The 13,257-nt window shown below is 36.7% G+C and overlaps 1 protein-coding gene across 2 annotated transcripts in view; it reads right to left on the bottom strand.

Moving 5' to 3' along the window:
* The window catches only part of LOC139935717 (neurochondrin-like), a 41,866-nt gene extending 28,756 nt beyond the window's left edge, over positions 1–13,110 (bottom strand). Inside the window, exons 1-5 of one of the 2 annotated variants that reach the window (XM_071930261.1) lie at positions 12,928–13,110; positions 7,547–7,717; positions 6,280–6,379; positions 1,444–1,591; positions 1,066–1,214 (exon numbers count right to left, since the gene is read on the bottom strand). In XM_071930261.1, coding sequence (XP_071786362.1) covers positions 1,066–1,214; positions 1,444–1,591; positions 6,280–6,379; positions 7,547–7,690 — 541 coding nt within the window. In that variant the 5' untranslated portion in view covers positions 7,691–7,717; positions 12,928–13,110. The remainder of the gene's footprint in view (positions 1–1,065; positions 1,215–1,443; positions 1,592–6,279; positions 6,380–7,546; positions 7,718–12,927) is intronic. The other variant, XM_071930262.1, reaches the window with a different exon arrangement.
* Between the last annotated feature and the right edge of the window lie 147 nt (positions 13,111–13,257).

The following is a 13,257-nucleotide window of genomic DNA, read 5'->3' as shown; positions in this document are numbered from 1 at the left end:
TTTATGAAAGTAGAAAACAATCTGGGTCCAAGGTTCTCTCCAGGATTTTTCAAGAGCATTATGCTTAAAGGCAGTGGACACTTTTGGAAATTGTCAAAGACCAGTCTTCTCACTTGGTGTATTATATGCATAAAAAACAAACCTGTGAAAATTTGAACTCAATTGGTCGTCAAAGTTGCGGGATAATAATGAAAGAAAAAACACCCTTGTTACTGTAGTTGTGAGCTTTCAGATGCTTGATTTCGGGACCTCGAAACCTAATTTTGAGGTCTCAAAATCAAATTCATGGAAAATTACTCCTTTCTCAAAAACTATGTTACTTCAGAGGGAGCCATTTCTCACAATTGTTTATACTATCAGCAGCTTTCCATTGCTTGTTACCAAGTAAGTTTTTATGCTTACAATTATTTAAAGTAATTACCAATAGTGTCCACTGCCTTTAACCTTTATCCCTGTATGTTGGCAAGCTCGTTAATTACACTAGATATTATCTTTGAAATTCCCATACATTTTAATATTGAAATATGTGGCATCCATCCTTCATAACTATACTCATTGTTATTTGTTTTCAATTGTATGCTTAATTGTCATTGTCAAGATGAATAATAAATTGAATTGAATTGAATTGAAACAATGGGGTCTGAGCTCTGCAAGTTTGGTCGAGGCATGCTGAATTAGAAACAATAACTCACTCCATGGTAGTGGAGTTTAAAACAAGAAGTGCCCTTGATCCATTATACTAAAGTACATTGTCCCAGCTGATTGTCTACCTTCCGCCCACTAGTTAAAATTCCGCCCACGCCGTATTGTTATAATTCTGCTCCCCTTTTAAAAATTTATCCAACAATTGTACTTGCTTAGTTTTTTATTAGTGCTTTTTTCAGCGCATTAGAGCATGTCAACACGATTAAGGCTTCGTACATGTAAGTGCTGGCATTTTTAATACAAAATAAGGATTTGTGTGTGTGTGTGTGTGTGGGGGGGGGGGGGCTTTAAGAAAAAAGAGATTTGCGTTTAAAAACGTAGGAATCATCTCCCTGCATTACAGTAAAAACACACACTCACTGTAATACTGATCTCCAAACGCTTGACAGAGTAACGCTACAATCTCCTGGCTGCAGAAAATCTTCCTTGGCTCTTCCTCCATTGCCATGGTAACCAGGATTTGATAAGTTTCATCAATCATCTGCTTTTCATCGTCCTCAACCGATGTTCTAAAATAATAAAAAACTTGAATGTATATTAATCGCCAAACGAAATTTGGACCTGGGCCCTGTATCACATCGCCTGCTAAGCATAACAACTTGCCAATCACAGAGACATTTTCTACCATCATTATCTTCAAACCGTGTATTGTAAGTTTAATTTAAATCTGTGGCGTTGTATTTTCTGTCGTATAAAAAGTACCCAAACCCTTTAACATGATGGAATGAAATAACTTACTTGCTTCCACTGATAATCTCCATGAAAATTGGGATCTGACTGATCATCTTAGAGTGTGAAGCCAGATCGGGGATTGTGATGAAGCATCTAAGAAGTGTGATGGCTAAGCTGCGATACATTGGCCCGTCTTCACGCTTGGGATTATTGGCTGCACAGACAGAAATGGAAATAAAGAAATAATCGAAAGTCGCTGATATAAAAAGTCAAGGGGTGGGGGGGGGGGAATGCATCAACAGAGATCCTGTTTAGTACTTGATAATTGAAATGAAAAAGTTGCATCCCCTCAAGGTGATTCCTCTAGTGCCACTATCATAAACTTTGGTGTGATCTCTGGTTATACAATAAATAAAGGTTGAATGGCTTTTGACTGGCAACCCCACAACAAAGATATTTATAATATAGGAGACTACCATATTAGAGCTGGTTAGCAGGTAGTAGCAACTTTGATACATTGTTGGGTTGGCTGGCATTTATACTTGTACACTAGTGCTGGGCGAATAGTGAAATTTTGTTATTCGGATACCTCTGGCCAACTATCCGAAATTAACCGGATACTCGAATAATTTTTTTCGCCACGAGAGGGCGCTATTTAAAAAAAATATAAAAAAAAATATTTTTTTTTTTGCCAATAGAGGGCGCTGTTCATTTGTGAATGAGATCTTATGGGCGGATTGATAGTAGTTTTAGACAGTGTCACTCGGTTCATTCATAAAAATGACCGGATCTAATTTAAAGATGGCGGTTTGCTTTTTCTTTTGATCGTAATTGACTCTACGTGAAGGAAAACTTGTGTAATCTTTGGACAAATTACGTCAGAAATGTCATTGTTTTAACTCTTCACGGAGGTGAGCATAGTTAAATACTTAATTTATACTGTTTTATGCTGTCTTAACAGAAGTTTCATAAGGATTCAGACGAAACATTTACATCCGTTGTCGCCCGACGTCCGTGGATATTCGGATAGTTAAAGAATATCCGGTTACTCGGTTGTTATTACAGAATTATCCGGTTTGTACAGAGGTATTTGCGCCCTATGCGGATATCCGGTTAAGAAAAAAAAGGCATTCGCGGTTACGGATAGGAAAACCTATTCGCCATTAACCGGATATTCGAATAATTCGCCCAGGCCTATTGTACACAGCCACACATCTATTCTACCTCTAGCAACACTTGTAGAATACCATTATAACATAAAATTTTTTTCCTCGGCACATGAAGTCAGAAAGGCCCGTCTGAAGTTATGGTTTTGGTTTGGGCTCCGGCTCTGCCATTTTCAAAATATATGTTGGAACCTAAGCCAAAGCCAAAGACCAAGCCAAAGACCAAGCCAAAGACCAAGCCAAAGCCAAAGCCACAGCCACAACTACAGCCAGAGCCACAGCCAAAGACAAACTTTTGAAATTGGTCCAAAGTACAATCATGAGACTCAAGTCTGAAATAGACTGGTGCTCATAAAATATTAAAATACGACATAGTAATCTGAACTACATCCTTCAGGTACACAACTTCTGATGGCCTCATAGACAAATCCATATTATTGCAAAAGACAGTTGAAATCATCACGAGTTAATTTCTTGCAAAAAAATAGTTTAAGACCTGATGTTTCAACCTTAGCAGAGTCTGTCTCGAAGGTTAAGTCTTTTAAGACTGGGTTGCTGTAAAAATCAAAGATATTTTTAAAATGTTGGCAGACTTCAAAAAATGGATTTTGGCAAAACTCCATGTACGAGTAGGTATGGGTACACAATACACAAAAATCGAAAAAAAAGTTATATCAGACATTGGTTGCCATGGTTACGGCCAAAATAAGATTTTCAGCAAATTTTCGAAGTTTTTACCTTATTTAAGAGTTAAAATATAGGTAAATTGAAAGCACTGGTACGTCTAAAGGGGAAAACGTTGAAGTTTTTCTTTCACACATGTTGCACAACCATGTTTACTCTTTCAGAGAATGTTTTTAAAAGTTAAGTGTGCGATCAAATTTGGATCAAACCACTATTGCAAATAGGGGTGTTTTTGTCATATTTTCTTATAGCGCAAAATAGGGGTATCGAATGGGGCCATAAGTCCGAAAGTGGCACTTTGTGGATTATGACACTTTTATAGTTGGAACATAAGGTACCAACCTACATAAAAATGCAGTAAAATGTTTTGGTATTTTAAGTGCGCGAACACAGTTTTGCCGGAAAGTTAGCAGTTTGGCAGGGCAAAAACGCAACAAATGGCAAAAAATTTTACATTATTATTTGGTAAAAATATCAGTATTTTTTTATTTATTTTTTTTAAACCTTATGGGTGGAAGGGACTTTAGGTGCATTCAAACAAACTAAACTTTTGAAATCACTATATAGCCTGTTGCCATGGTAACAGCTCATTTGTGTTTTGGCAATTTTTTTCCAATTTTGGGGTCTAAAAAACTGTATTTTAGCATATATTCTTTTAAAAAATCAACATTGTTACCCTATTTTTGGCCCTCAAAATGACAATTTGCCAGGGGTCTCAGAATGTTTTTCTTTCGGTTGCATTTCGGGCCAACATTGGTCCTTCCATTTTGAGAAAAACTTGGGCAATGGTATCCTGTAAAATAATACTTTTAAGTCTTCCATCAATCCGGCACCTTTCATGATGAGCACCCTGTAGCCTTGTGGACTACCCAACATTGATCAAGAATATTCTTAATGACCTAAGTTTTGGATTTTATACTATCCCCCCCCCCTACCCTGCATGCCCAGCCCGCAAGCATATCAAATTTTGTTGACAATGCATTACAAAGCGCCTCCTTTGTTGAAAGTCCCTTTTTAAAATTTCCATTGCACATCATTAATAGTAGGAAAGTTTGTGCTGTCTTCAGTCACCTTTAGGGAATATTTGCCATTTCGGTTGTGATTGGGGGATTATTTGTGTTTTCATGTCTGGGGAGCACAAATAGGCAACTGTATCATGTAGTGACACTGCCTCAACATGGTAAAATTTGAAAAGAAATAGAACAAATTAATTCTCTTTATTGGCATTTCTTACATGCTGAACAATGATGTTGATTGAAAAAAAAAAAGTGTTATTCCATTAGGGAACTTGGAAATTAATTGATTTACATAACCATTAATTGTACACGCAGTCACTGATTATGTGATGCCTCTGTGCAGTGTTAAGGACGTGTTAGATATTTTTGATGTTCAAACGAAGAGCTGTGAACGTCCATTTTGTCAAGAAAATTGAACATTTTGTTTAAGATTGTATAGCTGATAATTATAGCTAAACGTAAATGACCACAAACATACCACAGAATCTCTTTGTGATGCATGTTTATACAATTGAGAGTTATATTTTTATACTTGTAAGTTGCTTTGCTCTATTGTGTGCCTGTTTTTTTTCAATCAACATCATTGTTCAGCGTGTAAAAAGTAATTAGAGAGAGCATTATGTTTTCATATGATTATGAAATTTGCAAAATACACCCTTTTTTTTTAAAGGCATGAAGTTTCTGGCAACACTGCTCCACAGTTCAAAAAATACAAAAACTTTCTTTTTTAATTATGTGATGCCTGTTTATACAACTGGGAGTTATGTTGTCATAAGATGCTTTTTTGCATTTTGTCCTGATATTTTGTCAGTCTTCATCACTGTTAAGCATGTAGAAAGTCATAACAAGAGCATTATTTTACAACTTAAATCTATACAATCGCCAAAAAGCATGAAGCTTTGACAACACTGCTCCCCAGTTCAACAAATACCAATTTTTATTTTTGTTTTTGAAATTCCTACAGACCAGTATCTTATCTTTCAAGCCTGGTAGCCCAACTTTCTTAAATATGCTACTTTCGGACTTCTGACAAACTTAGCAACCCCCTCTATTTCCCAAATTAAACTTTGTTCAAAACACCCCTTTTTTGAAATAATGGATTATTCCATTCACAATTGACTGTGTCAGGTGCACTTTTGGAAAGACCAAGGGTGTATATTTACTATATTCAGTTGAAAGGCAGGTAATATATTTGGTCTTTACACAGTGAAGCCTTCAACTTTGGGTAATTTTCAGAAAAGAGCTAAATTTGGTGAAATATGGCGGATTTCTTATTTTTAACCGTTGTCATGGCAACCAAAGTGCAATGCAAAAACTATGCTTTCTTTTTACACTTTGGTTGAAGGAATTAACATGTGCAAAGAGTAAACAAAATCCATTAAAACAAAAATTCATATTTTTTTGTTATACAATTTGAAAATAAACACATTTTTTTCCAAAAAAGGACAAAGTTTATGGCAGCACTGCTCCCCAGTACAACAAATACCAAACCTTTTTTTTTTAAATTCCTACAGACCAGTATCTTATCTTTCATGCCTAGAAGCAAAACTTTCCTAAATATGCCATTTTGGGACTTCTGACAATTTTAGCAACCCCCTGTATTTCCCAAATTGACTTTTCCTCAAAACACCCCTTTTTGAAATAATGGAATCTTCCATTCACAATTAACTGTACTTTTGTCAAACGCATTTTTGGAAAGATTAAGGATGCATATTGATCATATCCAGCTGAGAGGTAGGTCCTCTATTTGGTTTTTACACAGTGGAGCCCTCAACTTTGGGTAATTTTTACTCATGAAAAGAGCTACATTTTGGTTGATGGCCTTCACTTGTGCAAAGTTTAAACGCAATCCATTTTTTGAAAGTCTGCCACCACTTCTTTGATTTTTAGAGCAAAGTTCTCTTTAGCCTTCAAGAAAGACTCTGCTTGGCTTGAAACATCAGGCCATTAGTTATTTTTTGCAGTTATACCATCGATCCATTTGGTTGGTAAGTTGTTTGCAACGGCTAATTCTATTTTCTGAATTAATTTCTTACCTGTTTTGAACAACCTGTTGATGAACTTGAATCCCACCACATCAAATATGCGTTTTCTCGTTGCAACATCTGTGTTCTCTGCTTGAACTACTTTGGCAACCTTACGGAAAAAAAATACCCAGAAATAACATTATTGGGCAGACAACATTTAACATTGGATGAAAATAAATAATTGATAACACCTGTAGCGAGGGACCTGGTATTTTGCATTCCAAATGTGGCATAATGATATCAGCGTATATGCTGAAATGTTTTTTCCATAGGCTAGGTGGGGTTGGTTTTCGGTTTTTCAGCTATTTATTACACCAATGTGTTTAAAAGCATTATACGCAGTACTTTTGCACCCTTTTTGTAGCCCAATTTTCTACCTTTTTACTTTTCAGTTTTGAGGAAAGCAGATTTAACTTATTCACCTAACGGTCGAAAAGTTGACATTTGCCTTTTGAATATCAGAAAAGCAGGTTGAAATTATTTGGGTTTTATGTACAAAGTGGACATCTACTGTTTTTAGTTTCCAACAAACTGATCAGTCAATCAAATGTATTGGACCATTTCATTTTTCTGCTTTTTTGCCTTCTGAAATGTGGATCGAGGTTTTGTTTTTAAACATCGATTGAATTTCAAGGGATTCATTAAATGCACTGGACACTATTGGTAATTGTCAAAGACCAGTCTTCTCACTTTGGTTTCTCAACATATATGCATAAAATTTGTGGAATTTTTACATTTTAATATTTTATGTGTTGCTGTACAAAAGGATTTTAAATTTCATGTACTTTTATATACTTGACGAATAAATCATTCAATTCAATTCAATAAAATAACAAACCTGTGAAAGTTCAAACTCAATTTGTCGTCGTAGTTGCAAGATAACAATGGAATAAAAAACACCCTTGTCACACGACGTTGTGTGCTTTCAGATGCTTGATTATATAAATTAAATCAAATTAAATAATGGAAAACTACTTCTTTCTCGAAAACTACGTCACTTCAGAGGTTGCCGTTTCTCACAATGTTTTATACTACAAACAGCAATCCATTGCTCCTAACCAAGTAAGGTTTTATGCTAATAATAATTTTAAGTATTTACCAATAGTGTCCACTGCACAATAAAGTTATTTAAACGGACAAAACCGACAGAGAATAAAGTGGCGAGAATTAGGTCCAGAATGGCCCCTCTTTTTTTGAAAAAACCTGGGGAGAACCCTGTTCACATCAGTAACACAAAATTAAAAAAACTATTTTAAAAGTACAAGGAAACTCATACCAAGAGAAGAGCAGCCAAGACTTCTGTGTCCGACGAAGCTTTTTCTAGCGCCTGAAGGCAAGTCTCTTCTATGTTGTCATTTCCTTTACGGCTCGACGCCTCACCCTCTGTCTCCATCTGTACGTCCAATCTACTTGTATCCATTTGAATATTTCCTAGTATCTAATTTATCTGTAAAATAAAAAAAAAATTGAGAGTTTGTTAACAAAACAGTTGCTGGCAGTGTAAGCACTTTATGTAATTCACCTTACATACATGTGTAAGTGACAAACCTGTAGAAGTTTGAGGTCGGACGACCATCTTATTCCGAGTCACAAAATAGTAAAAAGACATAAGTGTTTATGTACCTTTGGTTCTTGGAACCAGTATAAGTAGAAATAAAGAGATATTTTCCCATAACCACAATACTTAAAACTGAAAAGATTCTGAAAGTGCTTAATACCATTGAAAGCCGCTGTCTGACTTCCAACCAAGTCTGTTTTATAATAGATGTCAAATTTGCATCGGGATAAAGAATATTAACTTTGGTTTTTACCCATACACCGATGTGTGTTAGCACTGTATACTCATTACTTTCCCCGAGTCTGTTTTAATTGCCATTCATTTTAAGAGTAATTACCAAATCAATATCTTCCTGTTAATAACTGACGGATTATTAACAAAGTGCAACTTTCATGCAACTAGAGTGCTAAGCACTCTATACAATTGATACAAATTTGACTACAAAAACCCAGTTTCATGCTGACACACTATGTATCACTCTTGCTTGTTCTGTATTCTGGTTGGCTAAAACACGGTCACGTGGGATGGACTAATATAGGCTAGTGATCGCATGCGCGTGTTTTGCAGGAATAGTACCAGAGCGGGCCCTAGTCTTGGCAAATAGTGCCCTCGGTAACAGCGCCCTCTCTTGACTTAAACCATGAACAAACTACAAAATTCCCTTTTCTGTTCTTATTGACATTTTAAGACCGAGCTGTGTTATAAAACACATATTGACTGGCATAATTCCGTAACTAGTGTACGTCTATTCCCCCTCGTGCCTGTGAGTGACCAGAAGAGGGGCCTATTTCCCTCGACCTTTGGCCTTGGGAAATGGGTCGCTCTTCTGGTCACTCGAAGTCCCTCGTGGGAATAGACATATACTACGTGTAATTACCTTGTTGCCAGTCAATATGTGTATAAAAGCCCTCACATCAACAGTGGCGTGCCAAACAGCAGTAATACAGACAAGCAAGTGCGAGTGATTGAATAGCTAGGACAGGTACGTTAGGACTGGTATGTTACTAAAATTTTATGCATTGGCAGCGATCTGGGGGACTGAGCATTATTTTTGGCACAAGTGCGGAGTGCTGCTTCCAATAGTTGTAACAATACGGTTAATTGTAATATCTGTGTTTTTTTTAGTGAAAACTAAAATTGAAGTACAGCAGACGAAAGTCTGGAAAAAACCTAGAATTGTTAAAAAGCCTTTTACTTTGTTAATTAAATGTAATTGTAAAAGGTATAGTAGACAATTGACATTAAATTGACATTTAAAAAAAGACCTAATATTCATTTATATAAAATAATCATATTACATCAACATCAAACATTTAAAGGTTACCCTAATCAATTTGTTTCCAATTTGTCAGATCGCCCACATATTTCCATTGTCCGTCATTGTCTGTAGCAATCACTATTAATTAAGCGCGTTGAGGCCTTGCATAAAGCTCTACATGAATACTTTTTATCATTATTAAAATAATTATAAAAAAGGATCATGAGTAAACATGTTTTACAAAGGAAATAAAAGGGTAGTGACAAGTTCTTACACGGCCGTTTAAAGCCGGCAGGGTCGAATTGCCATGTGATAAAGGCTTGAGCCCTTGCAAGTTTTTAAACGACACTTAAGAACGGGTCACTACTCTTTTAGTCCCATTAATAAAAGCCCTTTTGTTAAAAAATGAAAAAAAAAATACAATTACAGACACTTGGGCAATTGAAAATTCAAGATTTGAAATATTTTTTTCAAAAACTTTGTCAAGAGTCTGTTGCGCGTGGGTTGTGTATATGTGCGCGCTAAGAAATAGATTATGTGCGCTAAGAAATAGATTACGCGCTGTTACTAATAGCTATGAATTGCGTTCCGCGTGATAGTCTTGCGCGCCTGACACACAGAAGCCAGCTGGTCATAAACACTGGTCATTATCAACCATTTAATAACCCCACGTGACGTGCTCTCCACTTATAAGAGTAGATAAATTGTCTCAGGTATTTATGAATGTAAGTTTATGTCATACAAAGCCTGTCAATTGCACATGGCTTATGTTGCCCTGGTCTTAACTTTGGTTCCAGTTTTCAGGCCTGATACTTCACAGAGGCAACGAAGGCGGTTGCGTCCATGCCCCCAGTATAACCTTATAGAAAATTACAATTTCCTCATAGGGTGCCACTTACCAAAGAGGAAATGCTTTGGGGCCCCTGCCATGTGCTTTTAAAAACTGTCGGTGTAATTTTCGTATGGCATTTTTAAGGCTTACTGGTCTATTACCTGAACAGGCAAATTGGATACAGCGCAATATAAATTCAATAAATAATTATTAATTATATTTTTTAATTTATATTTTGCCTAAAGAGCATTGACAGCAATAGATCTCTTTACTGATGATAAACAAATAGTGCTGGTTGGAAAGGGCGACCAAATGATAAGCAAAACAATTAATTGGGTTAACAACAGCTTTGCGACCAAATTAAAGTCACCTGGAAGTGGTATTTTTTGATAAAATAAAGCTTTTGTCACTAAAATATGTGTTTTTACGAGAGGAATGTGAATAAAAAGTTGACTAAGGTTTAAAAATATTAGTTTTGATTGTATTTACAAATTTATGAGTAGGCCCCGACCCGAGAGGGTGCTGTTCGTGACGTAATTCAAGGCGCGATATTTGAAGAGAAAATTTGTAGTCAGGCCCCCGTACATTACGTCTTTCAGATACCTTGTTCGATTTCCCACTAGCTGGAAAAATTGTTGGGACGGCGTCGTGTTTAAGAATGGCTCTTCTCGTCATGTCAAATGAGTGGTGTATCCCGGATTCGAAGCACGACGGCTCAAAGTGTTCACTGCATAGTGCTGAAAAAGACGTCGGACCGGACCACTTTGCTCTAGTTAATCTGACTTTCGCAGCCCACAACCGCCTATACTTGGGATCTGCAGGAAATAGATGAAGACTGACCCCATCTTTAGTTGTTTTGCTGCATCCAGCAGCAATACACCTGGTCGGCATTGCTGGAAAAATGCTAGAAAAAAAAACCTTTTTCGCAGCGTACAAACTCACATCTTAGAATTACATGTACTTTTGCACATGTGTTTATCTACGCATCGAGGCAAAGAATTCCTTCACCTACGTCACAAAAGGGGTAGGCGGAGTCAACCCCCCAAGCACTTAATTAATTTTTTTTAACATATAAATCGTGACAAACAATTACCCCAAAAATTGTTTTATTGTTAATAAACATATACTCTTATGTTTAAAAGAAAAAAAATCCTATTTCCAGGTGCCTTTAAACATTTCTGTAAACTTTCATGAATAAAACAAATACATTGCATGATCGGTTGCTTTGTTCCCAACACAGGCCTGATACTTTACAGAGGCAACGTGGGCGATTGCCTCTGTTGCCCCTTGCCATTGCCTTGGTGCCCTTGAAACTCTCCAGTAGAAATTTACAAATTCCTCATAGGGTGCCCTTTGCCAAAGAGAAAATGCCTTGGTGCCCTTACCCTTTCAAAACAGAGCATGCAGGCCTGCCAACAAATACATCTTGTTTAAAGTAGCTCACCATGACCTTTGACCCAATTTTTGTAATAATGCATCATTTTGAAAAACAACACTATGAAAATGACTTGAAAGAGCATGTCTTCCTCTATAAGAATCCACTGAAAAACAATTGTAGTCTTCAAAATTTACAATTTTTTTATGACTATTTTGTACAGCTGGTAGGTTACAAAAAATTAGAAACACAACTTACTAATTTGTTGTTGTAACAGTAAAACGGTGTGGATGGGGGCTGAATTTTTATCTTTTTAACAATTGTAAGATTGCGAAATGGATTTTCTGGACCATGTTCAAGGTCAATGAGAGTTCAAAAAACACATAGTTATAGAGCCTAACTTTTGGCGAGATAAAAAGAAAAAATAGAAAAAGAAAAAAAAGAATTAAAATCGAAATGCCAAAAGAAAAAGAACCTGAACTGTTCGTGTTGTAATGATGATCACCAATGAGGTTCGTGGAGACGATAGCGGAACAAACCTCATAGTTCTAGGAGTAGCGGCCCCTTTTCACCAGGTAATTTTATGCAGTGCAGTTCATGTCAAGCTTGACCAAATGTAGCGCGCAAACTTCATCCGCACGCGCAAATTTCACTCCCAAAGTGTGAAGTTTGCGCGGCCAATTTTGAAGATTGCACACGCAAGCTTCAAACTTGCGGGGGCAGCTAGTTTGGCTTCAAGCTTGCGGAGGCAGCTAGTGTGCCCCTAACACGGATTCAGAGTTGGCCACAAAAGAAAAGTGGGACTGTACTATTTTAATAATTATAGCCCTGGGGGACAGGATAACTCCACTTCTGTCATGTCTGTGGCTGGCGGCCAAGCTGAATCCTTTATACTCACCTTGGCCACTGAACAGACAATAAGTGTTTAGTGGGGCTAAATAGTTAAAACTGCAATGGATTACAAACAAATACAATTAGAATTACAATGTTTCCTTTCGTTTCCTCCACAGTACAACAAAGCATTGACAAATTTGCAGTTATATCGTAGCGTCATATGTTTTCGAACCCCAACTTTGATTCCTGTTTACCGCGAGATTGTGCAAGCTGCACCGGTGACAGAAGCTATGCAGTTAACTCATCATGCTGAGAATAAAGTTCCCTGTCGTTGGTTTGCTCAAACATTTATAAAATGATTGAATTTTGGTACAAATCACTAGTGCATTATTATGCCAACATTCAAATGAATCATATATATTCATAATGCTTGTATGTCCAAACTCGTAACCCTCCGGCCTGGCGGCCGTCGGGAGGAGGGTTACGTTAGGAATTGTTATCGCCATGATCGCAACTATTTTTGATTGTGAAAAATGTTCCTGTTAATGTTATCCTACTGAAAACACGACACCAGGATTTTTAGTGTCTGCAAAAGTATTTGCTGAATGTTTATAAACACAATCTAAGCAAAATCATAGCATTAACAGAATTATTATTAATTAAAGTAAAACACGTGGTCACTTGGTTGGTGAAAGATTGGAAGTTTCACTTTGAGAACACAACAAACATTTCAAAATGAAATTCCAATAAAATGAAATTAATATACAATTTTAAAGTAACAAACAAGGAACAAACTTTACGTTCTTTGAACCCCCTTTCACTTCAGAATAGCTGCCAGTGTAAAAAGGAGACAACGCACCACAGAAAATATGTCACGAAGAACAGGAATATCATCACAGAAGACAATCGGTAACAGTCCATGCTAGACGGTGTCGTGCAGGATGAAGTTGAATTTGAAGTTATTATTTAACTGCACACATAATTTCCAAACCAGACAAACACATTTTCTGCATAGGTATGGTGTTACAGCTTCGTTAACTCATTACGTGAACATCGGCGGAAGCAGTACCAGACTAAATTTCCTTGGATGAACTCGAGTAAACTCATGACCTAGACAGTTGACCCGATCA

The sequence above is a fragment of the Asterias amurensis genome, chromosome 4 (assembly GCF_032118995.1).
Source record: "Asterias amurensis chromosome 4, ASM3211899v1".
Taxonomy (NCBI): domain Eukaryota; kingdom Metazoa; phylum Echinodermata; class Asteroidea; order Forcipulatida; family Asteriidae; genus Asterias; species Asterias amurensis.
Note: the sequence above shows the minus strand (reverse complement) of the source record. Positions and strands in the feature narration are given on the sequence as shown.